Source organism: Astatotilapia calliptera, chromosome 16 (assembly GCF_900246225.1).
Source record: "Astatotilapia calliptera chromosome 16, fAstCal1.2, whole genome shotgun sequence".
Lineage (NCBI taxonomy): Eukaryota > Metazoa > Chordata > Actinopteri > Cichliformes > Cichlidae > Astatotilapia > Astatotilapia calliptera.
Genome location: NC_039317.1, coordinates 5,468,764 through 5,485,490, shown reverse-complemented (window position 1 = coordinate 5,485,490; position 16,727 = coordinate 5,468,764). Strand labels below are relative to the sequence as shown.

At 40.7% G+C, this 16,727-nt stretch overlaps 1 protein-coding gene across 2 annotated transcripts in view; it reads left to right on the top strand.

The window, feature by feature from the left end:
- enox1 (ecto-NOX disulfide-thiol exchanger 1) overlaps positions 1-16,727 on the top strand; it is a 180,929-nt gene that overhangs the window by 134,991 nt on the left and 29,211 nt on the right. For both annotated transcript variants that reach the window (XM_026145384.1, XM_026145383.1), the window contains 4 exons: positions 5,785-5,952; positions 6,928-7,134; positions 7,850-8,083; positions 16,336-16,548. In XM_026145384.1, the coding sequence (XP_026001169.1) occupies positions 5,785-5,952; positions 6,928-7,134; positions 7,850-8,083; positions 16,336-16,548 (822 nt within the window). The remainder of the gene's footprint in view (positions 1-5,784; positions 5,953-6,927; positions 7,135-7,849; positions 8,084-16,335; positions 16,549-16,727) is intronic.

The following is a 16,727-nucleotide window of genomic DNA, read 5'->3' as shown; positions in this document are numbered from 1 at the left end:
AGAGTCATTTGTTATGATATTGTAAAGTGGAAACATGTGTGAAACCTGGACCCATTTGTTAAGGGCTAAAAACGAGGCCATGTAGGTCAGAGCTCCAGTGTGATTTGTGTTAAGATTACAATTAGGATACATTTAAATGCTCACTTTTCATTGTATGGGTGTGTCGTGACTGATGAGCTCTCACCTTGATGTTAATCACAGCCAGATGTTTCGCAGCATGGTCAATGCTACGCGTTTCTGTCAGTGGTTCCAGTGTATAGTACTAAATAAGCACAGTTAAAGGCACGATCACTGTTTTTCTACTGTCAGAGCCTGTCTTTTTACTTCATGGCTCTGGTTTTAATTTTTTTCAGTTACTAGTGTGTGTGTGTGTGTGTGTGTGTGTGTGTGTGTGTGTGTGTGTGTGTGTGTGTGTGTGTGTGTGTGTGTGTGTGTGTGTGTGTGTTTTTCTTCCTTATATTCCTTCCTCTGTTTCTGAGTCTGGCAGTCGCAGCAGAGCTCTCAGCCAGAGAAATGAACCTGGCTTGAATCACTTTGGCTCCTGGAGGAAAAGCTATGAACAAAACCAGCCTTTTGTGATTATGATGAATGTGTGGCAAGGAGATGTGTAATTTACCTGTCGAGGGTATCGCAGATGCCGTTTTAATGAGTTTTCCTAAGACCTGAAGAATCTCTGAATGCATCTTGGCTCTATGTGGTCAGATTAATGGAGGATTATCTCTCAAGTGTTTTTTCTTCTTTTTATAAGCCTCAAGATGTGTAATAAAGAGTACATGAAGCATTTTTCTCTTTGCTAAACAAAATGTGTTTTACCCTGCAGCACTCGGTGTGATCTAATGCTGAGTACAAATTAGTATATGTCTGGAATTATTAGCATTGTGCTGACCAAAGATTACCAGCATAAAGGCCATTTTTCTCCAAGAAATGCTTTTATGAGGCTTTTTTGTGGAGGGTTTATCTAATAATCAATCAAATGTATTATTTATTGAAGGATGTGAAGCACCAGGCCACATCACTCCCTTTGTGCAAATCTCAGCTTGAGCTCAGCAGCGTGGGGACTGACAAAATCTAAGGAGTAGTATTCATCTTCTGGAATGCTCTCCAAAACTGTCCTCATCCTTCCAAAGTCTGAATCTTTGTCAGTTCCATATGTAACACACCCATCCTCATGAATATCTGCTGCAGGCTGATGGCCCTATAACAAGATATTTCAACCTGCATTTGGGAGACAGACACTCTCTCTACTTTTAAGATTAGGTGTAAAACGTTCCTTTTTGCTCCCTACTACAGCTCCTCTCTCCACACTGTGTATTTCATCCCGTCTTCCTCCCCTCACCCCCAACCGGTCATGGCAGACGGGCGCCCCTCTCTGAGCCTGGTTCTTATCTTGACTGTTGTTGTGATTTGGTGCTATATACATTTTTTTAATTGAAATTCATCAAAAGACCTTTATCTACTTGTGAATGGAAAGAAAAACAATCTAAAACAAATGAATAAGAGCATCACTTACCTTATCTGAGAGGCACAAAATATTTGATGAATATATATCATCTAACATTTTAGCATCTAATCAATCCTCTGTCATCTTGGTCATTTGGAGGCAGAAGTGACGAGCCGGTGGAGTGTAAAGTTATCGGCTAACACTTGCAAACTGAAGTAGTTGCCTTCATGTATGGTATAGATGCAAAGAGGCAGATATGTAATAAATAGTGTTGACTAACATACAAATGAGTTGGCTACTGTAAGGAAGGACAAAAATGGAGACGCTTCATTGCTGCCCTAACTTATGAAAATGACTTGTCAAAAGCATAACTTTTGGCTGGGTGCAATTAACCACAGGTAAGCTCTCAACTAGCAGAGGTGAAGCCTCTGCTAGCACCTGGGTATGGTCACCTGGCATCCATCTCTTGGGAGTGAGATGCTTTTAGAACCGGACTCATTTCAGCAACCACAGGTTTTGGCACATTTGTTTTAAGGGATTTGCAATGCCTATTTTCTACAGTTGACAGGCTAACAAACCCTCCTGTGTCAGTGGCAGCTGAACTTCATTCGACCATGGCCTGCAATGACTTTGCCAAATTCTTCACAGAAAAAATCCAAGAAATTAGACAAGCAATTGGTACATCAACAGCAGATCCAGGATATGTACTGTGTCCACCAAAAAACTGTTTAAACACCATGAAACAGTTTCAACCTATTAACAGCAAAGACCTGGAGGACATCTTAGGTAAACTGAACTCCTCCTCCTGCTGTTTAGATGTCCTGCCAACAAGTTTTTTCAAAAAGGTCTCAAAGACTTTAGAGTCAGACCTGTTACAGATCGTCAACTTTTCTTTATTATCAGGTGTGTTTCCAGAACCACTAAAAACTGCTGTAATCAAACCTATACTGAAAAAGGACAATCTTGACAAGACACAAATGAACAACTGCAGGCCGATCTCAAATCTCCCATTTTTAAGTAAGATCATTGAAAAAGCAGTTTCTCAACAGCTCAGTTACTTCTTAAAACAGAATAATTGCTACGATGCCTTCCAGTCAGGTTTTAGACAGAACCACAGCACTGAAACCGCTCTGACCAAAGTGTTCAATGACATATGTCTGAATACAGACAGTGGAAAAATGTCAGTCCTAGTTTTACTGGATCTCAGTGCAGCATTTGATACAGTTGACCACAACATATTACTCAAACGACTGGAGAACTGGACAGGTCTTTCAGGAACTGTACTAAACTGGTTCAAAACATACTTAGAAAACAGGAAATACTTTGTATCAATAGGTAACTTCACATCTGAGCAGACAAGTATCACATGTGGAGTTCCCCAAGGTTCCATCTTGGGACCCCTTCTGTTTAACATCTACATGCTCCCACTGGCACAGATTATAAACAACAACAAAATAAACTATCACAGCTATGCAGATGACACACAAATATATATCACAATGTCACCAGGAGACCGAGGCCCTGTACAGGCTCTTGGTAAATGCATTGAGGAAATCAATGACTGGTTGTGCCACAATTTTCTCCAGCTAAACAAAAACAAAACTGAGGTAATAGTCTTTGGCGCCAAAGAAAAACAATTACAGGTCACCAGAGAACTTCAATCTATACATCTAAAAACCACAAACCAGGCGAGAAATTTGGGTGTAGTGATGGATGCAGACCTAAACTTAGAAAAACACATTAAGACAATAACAAAGTCAGCTTACTATCACCTCAAGAATATTTCAAGGATAAAAGATCTGATGTCTCAACAGGACCTGGAAAAACTAGTCCATGCATTCATCTTTAGTAGGCTTGATTACTGTAACAGCATCTTTACAGGTCTACCTAAAAAATCAGTCAGACAACTACAGCTCATTCAGAACTCTGCTGCTCGAGTCCTCACTAAGACCAAAAAAGTGGACCACATCAGTCCAGCTCTGAGGTCTTTACACTGGCTGCCTGTCCGTCAGAGGATAGACTTTAAAGTTCTGATGCTGGTCTATAAAGCTCTAAATGGTTTAGGACCAAAATACATCAATGACCTCCTGACCCAGTATGAACCTTCCAGATCCCTCAGGTCATCTGGATCCGGTCTTTTATCAGTTCCCAGAGTCAGAACCAGACACGGAGAAGCTGCATTCAGCTTTTATGCTCCTTATATCTGGAACAAACTCCCAGAAAGCCTCAGATCAGCTGAAACACTCAGTTTATTTAAATCCAGGTTGAAGACTCACCTATTCTCAGCTGCATTTGAATAAAGCACCAAATCCACACTTTTAAGCTTAAATTTCAAAACTTACATTTAACTACTGATTTTATCTACTGTTCTGATTTTATCTGTTTTGATTTTATATACTGTTTTGTTTGTTTGTTTGTTTGTTAATTAGTTAGTTAGTTTTTTTGCTTGTTTTAATAAATTTTAAATCATGCTTTTTATTTGTTCTTGTTTCTAATGTCTCTGTAAAGCACTTTGAATCACCTTGTTGTTGAATTGTGCTATACAAATAAACTTGCCTTGCCTTGCCTATGAGGAAAGAAATGTGAGCGGTTTGAGAATACCATTGGTAATTTTATATTTTTCCCTTTATCCCAAGCTAACTGAAGCGCCTCACTTCCTGTGCTTCCTGTGAGCTGCTGATTGTTTCCAACGAAGGCTTGCAGTGTGCTGAATGTTCAGACCGGCAGGAGTAAAAGCCTTCGCACTAAATCACTGGTGCATTCTATCAATCCTCTGTACAAAGCAGGAAAAAAAGAAACGTTTATTTTTTATTGAATTTCTGTAAGGGACGTTTGTCCTTTCCGAGTGTGACAGCTTCCCTCGCCTGTAATCTGAATCACTTTATTTTCTGTGGTGTTGTGGCTGTGTGGGCAGCGGTGGGGTGGTGGGGGTGATTTTCTGCTGACGGTTTGTTCCTCCCGCTCCCTTGTTATTGCAGTGTTGAAGATAGGAACATGCAATGCTGCTCCGCCCTCCTCCAACCTGCCTGTTCTATTTTCACCCAGACAGCTGAAGCATTGCTCCTGTCGCCTCTGTCCTCTCACTGTTTATCTTCCCCCTTCTTCCTCACTTTCTCTTTGTCCTAGAGAACAGAGATTTTCTTCTTCCCTCTCTCTCTCCTCTCCTCCCTTGCGCTTTTCCCATTAGTACACTCGAGATGATATTTTCTTGTCCTTTTCCAAGGATCCAGTCCCCAGTTTTTCTTTTATCTCTTATCTAGGGAGTGATGGTTTATACTTCCTTTTTCTTTTTTAACTAATTTCCTTTTCTCTTCTGCATATGCGGTTGATGTTGTATATACGAGCTCTTGTTATGACCACTAATCGGGTTTTAACGGTAACAACCTTCCAGCCATCTAAGTCCCAGAGTCCTAATGAATTCAACAATAGTCAAAGGAGCTTGGAAAGAAAGCGACAGTCACACATGACCTGGATAACTAAGAACCTACACAGAAACCTCAACAATAACAGTTTTATTGGTTCTTCAACAGGATTTAAAAATGTTAAAGTGCAATTATAACCCAATAATGCTTTTGTTTTCTCCTCTCACAAAAATGGGTTATTGTCCGATTTAGCTCACTTTCCTCTATAAATATGCCCTGTTTCTCTATAAATAAACCATCCACTGGTTTAATAACGGCCCTTAAATATACCAACTCTTGGTACTGAATAAACCATTCCCCTGAATAGTTTGGCGGTGCCAATGATGGTAACTATGAGCGTTTGAAAAGGGAATTTATTCATGTGGAAACTCCAGTTCAGGACCAACTTGTGAGGCAATCACTGAGGTGTAAGTGAAGCATTGCAAATGTACAACAGCGGCATCACAATACCCATATATTCATAATAATAACAGTGATATTTAAAAATAAAGCACAACAATATGAAGTCAAATGTGTCTTCTTCACACATTTAGACTTTTCAATATTTTCCTATTTAGACCTTGGATGGTCTAAATTACAGTGTCACTGTCAATTACAGTGACAGAGAATTTCCTCTGGGGAGGATTGCTAACAAAAGTTGCTGAAATGTGTCTTTCACAGCCACAAATGTAAACGTTGTGATGATGCTAGAACAAGTCACTGAATTTAACCTCTGCTCACCGTGAATGTCTTTACAAAACATTACATCATTCCATTCATTGGATAGATGTTATATCTCTCACCAACCAGCACACACACCATCCCTAGAGACATGGCGCTAGCATGACTGAAATCAGACTATATCATTCTTTACGTACTGGAAAAGAAAGTATGAAAAATTATGGTTTTTGTTGAGTAATCTGTTGTTATTCTGTCATGCAGATTCTCTGTGTATCCAGAGATTCGACCCTGGGCTGGGACTCATTGCACCCATAAACCCCATGATAGCAGGAATCAGCCTGGTCCCCCCTCCACCCGTTCCCCCCGACATGCCCGTCATCAAGGAGATCATCCACTGCAAGAGCTGCACTCTCTTCCCTCAGAACCCTAGTAAGACTGTACTTTAATGTAGAACCGATAAACTTTACTTGAAAACTTTTAGGGGTGTGACTTTTGCAGTAAAGGTAGACAGCAAAATCAGGCTAGTAAAAGTAAACTGATTAGCTCAAAGGTACAGTCAGTAATGTTTATATACTTATTTAATAGAAAAAAGTCCAGAAGTTGTCTCCTTCAACAAAGAAGCAAAAATGTGAAAGAGGCAATGCAACAAGCATTTTTGAATTCTCTTCCTCCTCATCTCAAGCTCCATCTTTTATATAATGATAATAATGAGCTGGCTAAACAACAACAGCTGTTTATAACACTTTGCCAGCTAATGTTACACTCAAGTGTCCAAAGAAATGACGCTTTCCTCTCATAAACAGTTTGATTACATTCTCAGACCATATGAGAGTTTATTCGCTACATGTCCAAGTCCAATAACGTTAGCTCGACTTCAAAGAAAGTTTCACTAATGCCGACTGACAGCAGTTAACACTGTCAAAAACAGCAGAGCTTACCAACAGAAAAGTTTCGGATATCCTCAACAACTCACCTCAGTATCACTGTATCCAGAAAAATATGCATTGACACGTATTGATAGCTGAGGTAAACAGCAGGCTGAGAGCGTACACTAAACAACAGATGAAAGGCAACAAGAGTTGTTTGTCCTACAGCAGCCAACATAGTTAGAATTATGTAGCAGAATTTGAAGTGGTTAAAAAACTGAATTCAGTTGACTGCAGTCTGCTCATATCTAGTGGTGAGACTTTACAGGCTGTAACTTAGGTAATTAGCATAAATGTGAGATGGAATCTATTTTAATATTAGATGTTATTATTTAAATGTTGTTGTTTTTTTTTCTTTTTAATTGCTCAAACTTGACATAAAAGTCAATACTTTTCCTCTTTAAACTGCAGTGTAGCAGGAGAGCTGTGGATGATATGGCCATATAATCATGTAACCGGTCCTTTTATTGTGCCTCAGACCTTCCTCCTCCCTCGACACGGGAGCGCCCTCCCGGCTGTAAGACAGTATTTGTGGGGGGTTTGCCAGAGAACGCCACAGAGGAAATCATCAGGGAAGTGTTTGACCAATGTGGGGAGATCACCGCCATCCGAAAGAGCAAGAAGAACTTCTGCCACATCCGCTTCAGTGAGGAGTTCATGGTAGACAAGGCTATTTACCTGTCAGGTGAGCACTTTTCTTGGGAAATACAATGCCTCAAGTTTGCAGTTCGGATATTGTTTTCATTTGTTTGTCTTGGTTTGTTTTTTTGTTGTTGTTGTTGTTTTGATTTTTACAAAGCGGGCCATATTGGGATAAAAAGGTAGTTGGCTAGTTATCTGTTAATGCTAGCTTTGGCTGAGTAGCTTGGTTTGCTTGGTGTATCCATAGTTTGGAGTGAAAGGCTAATGAAATGCTAGCTAAAAACAATTGTGTTTTTAATAAAATGTACTCAGCATAACAGCAGATCTGCTAGTGTGTGTTTTAGTACAGCTGCATGCTAAACAAGATGATGTAGCACCTAGCTATCATTATCTATTAAGTTGACCGCTCTCTTGTTATGCATAACTTTCAGCTTTATTATCATTTTTCATTGCTTAGTTATATAAAATTCACCTTCAGGTAGTTGTCATAAAGAAGAAAAGTAGTATAGACACCACAATTGATTTTGTGGATTGTTTCTACTTCTACTGTTAAACTAGATATTATAAGAGAGGGTGAGAAGAGCTTATTTTTAGGCCCAGTCTAAGGTGGATATTTAAGGAACTGTATTTTTCATAATTCTTCATCATCTTCATGTTTCACCCTAATGATTTTCTGCCTGGCAGATCAAATCTAATGACATGCCTCTACCTGTTGTAGAAAATGCCTAAATATAATGGTGTTACCTTCTCCTCTTCAGGGTATCGGATGCGTATCGGATCCAGCACTGATAAAAAGGACTCTGGGAAGATCCATGTAGACTTTGCCCAGGCCAGAGATGACCTTTATGAGTGGGAGTGTAAACAGCGCTTACTGGCCAGAGAGGAAAGACACCGCCGCAAGATCCACGAAGACAGACTGCGGCCACCATCTCCCCCTCCGATTGTGCACTACTCTGAACACGAGGTAGCACTGTTAGCAGACAGACTAAAAGGTGAGCACTGGCAACGAGTTTGCAGAGAAAGTGTCATTAGCTTTGCATTGAGAAAGTAATTTCCATCACTATACGACAAGTTTACTGTGCCACAAACTTAGCAGATCAACTGATCTCATTGCTAACTCATATCAGGTGATGAGTCAGCTGATACCCTTGATGCTTCTAAAGGGCAAATCTCACACACATGCACACAGAAAAACAACCCCTGCTCCTCCTTTAAAGGCTGTATCCAAATTAATTTTGGTGTGCTGGCAAGGGCAGGAACCCAAAGACTGCAGAGGCCAGCACAACCATGAGCTTGATCACTAATGTGACAGGGTTGGACCGAATCTGTTCAAGGTTTTTGTGGTTTGGGTCAGGTGGTCTCTGATGTGTTTCAGAAGCACGAACAAAATCTGCAGCTGTTGTCATGGATACAGAGAGTAAATAAAATCCCTTGTAGTAAATATATTAGTCCAAAGCCATGTATGACTTTTCAAAGCGGATTTGTAGGTCACAGATAACAACGCTTTTAATTTGATTGGCAACACATCTGTTGCTGTGTGTGTGCGTGTGTGTATAATCTCCTGCTTAGGTCACTTGCTGTGATACCCAATAACATGCATGAATTAATTGTCCAGGAAGCTGCACAATTATTGATATTCTTCATCCCCCCGTTTGTAGCCACTGATAAACAACTGTGTTTGATGGCAACAGTATAATGCAGGCAAACAGTGCGCAAACACAGGGGAAACACTCAAAGACTGTCCAAGAAGCCATGTTTGCATCAGCCTGTATAGGGATTTCTTGTTTTACAGCAGTGTTTTGTGTGTTGTTGTAAAAACTGCAGTTATTACTCAGCAGTTCTCAGAGAGCTCTGGAGTGACATAAGAAATAGGTTTTGTGACAACAGAGTATCAGATATTTTTTTAAAGGGAGAGAAATAAAAGCAACTGGAGAAGTGGGATTTTAGTTATTAGATTTTCAAGTGTTTATCAAAGATGTCTGCACAGACTGTGAGCTCTCCGCATTCAGTCATCAGTACAAACACTGTGAACAATAAAGGAGACAAACACGATTGAGATGGAGCAAGAACTGCTAAATAAAAGCCTTACCAGAGTTCTCAACAGTGCAAAATAAAACAAAACAGTTGCGCTTTTTTTATGTGTCTTTACCTTTCTCATTAACTTCAGTGGCTTCCTGCTTATTTCTTCTTTTCATGCTTCTAGCAGCTATAATCCAGTAAGATATGCATTATTAAGTAAGCCATTGTAGGATTCTGGAATTCGTTTACAGATTTAATCGAGTCATAAATACATCGTTTTAGGCCCTGTGTTTCCTCTGGAAAGGAAGAAAGAAGATGACTTCTCTGACTTCTTGTACAGCAAAAAACACAACCTCTTATAATTGTCAGACTCTAAGCTGTTTTTTTATGGCAGCAGCAACACAATATGAAGCTTGGAGCTAAATACTGATGTTGATGTTTAACAAACATACTTTGGATGCTAACATTATCTAAAGCAGTGGTCCCCAACCTTTTTTGCGCCACGGACCGATTTATGCCCGACATTATTTTCACGGACGGCCTTTAAGGTGTCGCGGATAAATACAACAAAATAAAACTAGTACCGGTACCAAAAAAAGAAGGTTTATTCATAACACACGTGAAAAGACCCAGGAAAACCGAGTTAACGATAAAAACGATAACAAAATAACGCTGAAAACCGATAAAAACCCTGAAAACCATACATTTCACACCTGAGCCTCAACTCTCACGGCCCGGTACCAAACGACTCGCGGACCGGTACCGGTCCGAGGCCCGGGGGTTGGGGACCGCTGATCTAAAGTACCTGTGATGCTGCAGTATTTGTCTTTTTTTCCAAGTTGTATAATAAGATATCCATCAGTTCATTTTGCCGACCATTTCAAAGTCGCAGGATCCTCCCAGCTGTCATAGATGAAGTGTGTGTGTCTATGTGTGCGCTGGTGACTGGAGTAGAAGTCAGATGATCACCAAATTTATCACAGACATAAAGATACTTGGATTGAGCCATGCTGTTAGCATTACTTGATAAAAAAAAACTGGACTAGCTTGAACATACAGTACACAACACCTGGTTACAATGAATGCAAATGTGCTTTCCTGGTCTTACCACTCTCACAGGAAGTTGGTGGACATTTCACTTGTAGCATGTGGCTAATGTTGAGAAAAGGTCCATTTTCATCCAAAATTTGATTTTTTTTTTCTAAGTCATTGGGGGGGAAAGTGACACCAAAGAACAAAGGTAAAATGCAAGTATAAAAATGTGTGACTGTAGGTAAATTGTGGGTAAGATGAAGTAAAGCTAGCAGCAACAAACAGAAAGATAGATTACTATATAAAACAAGAAATAACCAAAGCAACAATCCAAAAACCTTTGACACATGCTCTGTTATCTTTCCTCAACTGGCAAACCCTGCGTGTTGAAGAATCACACTGAGTGCATACCCAGTGTGGTACAATGTAATGAGAAGGGTTTCTGACCATATATATATAATATCCTTCCATCCATCCATCCGTCTTATCACGCTTATCCAGGGCCGGGTCACAGGGGCAGCAACCTAAGCAGAGAAGCCCAGATGCCCCTCTTCCCAGCCACCTCCTACAGCTTTTCCGGGCTACACCAAGACATTCCCAGGCCAGCCGAGAGATAATCTCTCCAGCGTGTCCTTCTGCTCCGGGGGCTCCTCCCGGTCATTACCCACAGCTCTTGGCCATAGGTGAGGGTAGGGACGTAGATCAACCACTAAATTGAGAGCTTCGCTTTCAGACTCAGCTCTCTCTTCACCACAATGTACCGAATAGCGTCTGCATCATTGCAGCTGCAGCACCAATCCGTATATATAATATTTATTGTTATATTAACAGAAAATGTGGTGAGAATGCAGTTCAGATGTTGTGTTTGAGTAAAATTTAGCAATCCTTGGTTTGATCTCAGATGTTTCCCATGCTTGACACCAAGTATTTTTTCCAAGCTGTTTTAAACCTGAGTAGAAATGTGCTCCATAAAAGAACGAATCGTGACAATGAATAATTCAGGTGACATTTGAAAGAAAGGTAAAGTCCTCGTTATGCTTCCCTTTTAAAATCAGCCCAGTTTTACTACAGGAGTTACGTTTTTCAAGCCCCCATTTATCTACTGTGTAATGGGATTAATACCACGGACCACTCCCTTTCTTTCTGTACTGTTGCAAACCTGCACCCACCTGCTCCTTCTGCACGTGAGGAGAATTGATGGGAGAGGATGAAGTGTGGGGCTGAGTTGGCAGTGGTTTGGATAAGTGAGAAGTGAGCAATGAGGGGTGTTTGCTGTGAAGGTCACTCTCCTCCTCCTCCTCGTCCTCTTCCACCTCCTCCGTGTTGCCTCCACTCTGCTGTGGCTAATTCTTGTCTCCAGTGATTGAAAGTGTTGCATATTTACAGTAAAAGGCTGTAAATGTTCTCTGTTTATAAAAACAGCGGCGCTGGAATCACTTGCAATTTAGTGCAATTTAATCACATTCAGATCCAGCGCACTGCTTATTACTGTTATTGCCTTCATGCATTGTGATGACCTTCATGTTGTCTCAGATTGAGCAGGCAAACTAAACATTAGCATCTAGTGTTATTGTTATATTTTCTGTGTTTTGACCTAAACCCATCTTTAATGTGCGGTCAGATCCACTGCAGGCATCATTTAAATAAAGCATGAAAGAGAAGAAAGTCAAAATCTTGACTGTAATAACTCCCACACAAAAAGAAATAATAACATCACCTCATGTCGTACTGTGACCTTTGTGCCAATAAAGTGTTGCTGAGAAACACATTACCACCATCAGTGGGAATCAGATATATCTTATTTCCATGGGAACTGGTAAAAACCCTCATGGTCCTTGCTTCGTGCAACAATAGATCCAGATGATTTGAATTACTCAAACTGATGCACATAGTCGGTGTTATAAGGTACAGACAGACATATCTGTTCTTTCTAAATCTGCTTTATTGATCCAAGTTTGAGTTGCTGTTCTGAACCCATTTTTACATCTATCTCAGATAGTCATTAAAGGTAAGTCTCAATGTCAGACCTGTCATTGAAGTTTTCTTCTTCACAGAACAGACTGTACCATCAAGGTGTTTGTTTGTTTTTTACATCTAACACTTTTTTTTACTTTTTTTTTTTTTTACTTTTATGGGACAGGGATAGCTCAGTAGGTAGAGTGGTTGCCCCGTGATCGGAAGGTTGGGGGTTCGACTCCACTGAACAGCTACCCTGAGGTACCCCTGAGCAAGGTACTGTCTCTACACGCTGCTCCCGGGCGCTGCATTGGTGGCTGCCCACTGCTTCACTGGGTGAATGGGTTAAATGCAGGGGAGTAATTTCCCTGCGGGGACTAACACATTATAAAAAGTTAAAAAAAAAGACTGTACCATCAAGGTGTTTTTTTTTTTTTTACATCTAACACTGCATCCATCTGTTCATCCATCCACGTTTTCATTGTATATTTGCAAAGCGAATGAGAGAAGTTCCAGATAGAGCTCTGTGCAAACTGCCTTTTGTGTTTTTTATGATGTTTATAGGTTAGAGTTGGTGCTGAAATATGGAACAGAAATGATTTAAATATAGAGCATTATACAGAAAATAATCAGATCTTTTAGAAACTTTTAGTAAATCACAAACAAACACGATCCTATCAGTTAATCTGTTGAAGTCATATGTAAGTGTTGTGACATGACAAGGATGGTCTCTGAGACATGAAATCACCAAATGCCAGCAGATTATCTCTGCTTCCCAGCCACCTCCTCCAGCTTTTAATCACTAAGGCGTGACAACAGCAATCCCATAAGAAAAAGAATCACAAGCTTTCACATTTAGTTCCTTTCAAGCAAACTTGGTATATGAAGACACATAGCAGCAGTCCAGTCGCAAGTGCATTGTTATCAAATGAAGCATCAAAACTCTGTCTTCCAAAATCAGCTTTACAGTGATCAGGGATTTATTATATTAAGAATAAATAATAGCACTTTTTAAACAGGATTCCTTTCTGGCTTTTCTATGTCTGCCATTTTCTGTGTTTATCTGTGGCTCTGTTCTATCTCTCTGGAAAACCAGCAGCATGTTGCTTCTGTTTGCTCCAGAATCTCCAGTTTATCTACAAAACCCAAACCTCAGCCTCAGTGTAGTGTTCCCATCCATCCTCTAATACCTAACATAAACAAGCATGTTTTCTCTCTGAATAACCCTTTTCAATTCATTCTTCACCTCAAACAGCAGGGGAAATACATTTCCATTATTCCCCCGCTCGTCCCTGTTCAGCAGTGCTTCATTGTGCTCGCTGTAATGTGACTGTAATCTGCTGCTGTGTATGAATGGGGCTTTATCAGAGTGGGGGAAAGTGTCTTCTTACAGGTTGTGTTGCACTGGGTATTGAGCTCATTAAATGCTCTCTAATTCACTCTCTTCTGCCGTCGTCCGCGGCTCCGTGGCACCATTCAATTATTATTCAAATGGAAGCGAATGCACTCGACGGAAGCCTGCCGAGACGCCGCAGTTTTTGTGACTGAGACCGAGCGCTGCTTAAGGTTGTGCTTGAAAAAGTTGAAAATCAAAAATGCATTTTGTGTTCAGCGGCTGTGACGTGGCTCACAGACCCGTGAACGGTGAAGGCCTCCAGAGGAGGAATTTAGTCCCCAGTAACTGCTCCATTGTTTATTTAGGCTGAGTGAATGTTAAAGGTCCCATGAAACGGCTTTCACATCATACTCTTCAGTCACCATTTGGTGTGATGTACCAAGACACGGCGTGCTGGGGGAGAGACTTGGAGTCCAAAGAGATTTTAGTATTGTGAATGTATAAATTTTAAAGCAGCTGTAATGCTTTTTCTCTCAAATTAAAATGTAAAAAAACATCTGTCTATCAAAAGTGACTTTGGTCGGGAGTTCTCGACTTCAGGAGAATATCCCTCAGCCGTCACCTAGAGCTGTCAAGTTGGGCTTTGCCATCAAGGAATTAAAAGCAGTTTGGATATGACTATTGAGGACAGGCAAGTGCTTGGAGCGTCTGTGTTGAGACTGATAAAGTGTTGAGCCTGAGTCTTGACACAGCTCTTGTTTCAGGAGTGGCACCTCACGACTACCCCACATATCTACTACAGAAGCATCCCATTATGTAGGCAGGCAGGCAGGCTGGCGACGTGAACACCCAAGTTTGTGAGTGCAGTAACTCGAGAATGAACTGGCGCAGGAGTTTCAAATTGATACCATAGGAGCATCTACTAAAAATCTCATACAAGTTCAAATCTCTGTGACCTCACCCTCAAGGTCAGAGGTCAAGCTATCTAAAAACAAGGCAATTATCAGGGAACCGTGAAAGATGCTGAAAGCAATGGAAAGAAATAGTATACCTTAGTTCTGTACCATTCATTCTTCCAGGACACTTGCATGTCCATCTGAAGTGCAGGGCTACAACTCCACTCTACACTGAATATGTATGGGGGAAATGAATGAGAAATGTACTTACACAACACAGCTTTATTCACCTTGAAGGACCCCTGCCGTTGAGGTCATAGTTGGGATTTAGATCAATTTCTTGCATATAACAGCTGATTAAAGAAGATAAGACAAACAGTAGTTATCAGTAAGATACAGATACAGACCTCCGCCTTTGATACTGTGGACCATCATATTCTGCTACATAGGCTGAGACACTGGGTGGGTATATCAGGGGCTGCTTTGGACTGGTTTGAATCCTATTTGCATGAACGATCCTTTTCTGTGGCTACCTCTAGTTCCTCTTCTACTTTTCTTGCCTATGGTGTGCCACAAGGTTCAGTTTTGGGGCCTTTATTGTTCTTGCTGTATTTACTTCCTCTTCAACACTTATTGAGCACTTTTAAGGACATTTCGTATCACTGCTATGCAGATGATATTCAGTTATATATCTCCTTTAAGCCCCATGATGTTTCCAAGCTACAGATTTTGCATAAGTGCATAGACTCCATTAGAGGTTGGATGGCTGGAAACTTTCTTCAACTAAATGAGGAGAAGACTGAAGTCTTTGTGCTCCTAAAAATTTTGTATCTAGTGTTATGAAAAACTTGGGTCCACTTGCTACATTTGCCAAACCGTCTATCAGGAGCCTTGGTGTTACTATTGACTCAGATCTGACTTTGGATGCTCATGTAAAATCTTTGGTTCGCTCCTGTTTTTATCACTTGAGAAACATTGCTAAGCTGAGTCCCATTGTATCGCGCTCCGAATTAGAAATTGTCATTCATGCATTTGTTTCATCTCGTCTGGATTATTGTAATTCTTTGTTTACTTGTTTATGTAAAGCCTCTTTGGATCGTCTGCAAGTTGTTCAGAACGCTGCTGCAAAGCTTCTGACCAAGTCCTCCAAGTTTTCCCATGTCACACCCCTGCTGATTCAGCTGCACTGGCTCCCTGTTAAATTCAGAATCCACTTTAAGGTTTTGACCTTGACTTTCAGGGCTCTGCATGGACAAGCACCAATATATATAAGTGAACTTTTACATCCATACATTCCCAGCAGGTGCCTGAGGTCATGTGACCAGGGCTTGCTTGCTGTCCAACACACGAGGCTGAAAACAAAAGGCGACAAAGCATTTGTAACTGTGGCCCCCAGATTGTGGAACTCTCTCCCTTTGAGCCTGAGATCTGTGGACTCCGTGGTTGCTTTTAAAAAACAGCTAAAAACTCATCTTTTTAAACTTGCTTTTGGTTGAATTTTTATTTTTAGGTTTTAGCTTCTGTGAAGCACTCTGTGGTTTTTATCTTGAAAGGTGCTATATAAATACAATTTTACTTACTTTTACTTACTTACAAACATTTTGTCATCATGTGAAAGCTGCACTTGTGGTGCACTGGTGAGCACAGTTGCCTCACAAGCAAAGATTTGAATCTCCTGGTTAGAGGGAGGCGTCCTGTGTGAAGTTTCCATGTTCTTCCCTTGGTTTGGGCACTTCAGCTTCTTCCCCGAGTCCAAAGAAATGCTTGTTAGGTTAAGTTGTTATTCCAAATTGTCCAAGCATGTGAGGTAGAGTGTATAAAATATAGCACTGTATGAATATACTTGATGTTTAAATGTGACTTGTAGTCATTTTGAATCAGTACGGTTTGAAATGCACTTTATAAGCACAGTCCAGTTCATTTTTAAAAGTATCACTGGTGTTGGTATTGAAAAAAAAGAACTGCCATACCTCTCTTTCTTACCTTTTTCAACTTGTTTCCACAGATGATCATAAGTTCAGTGAGGCCATAGCCATTCTGTTCACCTGGATCGACAGAGGCGAAGTCAACCGCCGCACCGCCAATCACTTCTACTCTATGATCCAGTCAGCCAACAGCCACGTTAGACGACTGATGAGTGAGAAAGCTCAGCATGAAGAGGAGTTGGAGCGTGCCAAAGAGGCCTTCAAGAATGCCCTGCTGGCTATATTAAATCAGTGTAAGGACGCTTTCATATTTTACACACTTAAAGACATACTGAAAAAACTTCCAGACAAAGGACGTCTCACGTGAGAAGTTTTTGCCGTTGTAAGTGTAAGCTGTACAGGTAAGTTCAACCAGTGGTTTTCTCTTCACACTGCAGGTAGCAAGTTTCATTCTGTTTCACCAGTTTTAAGA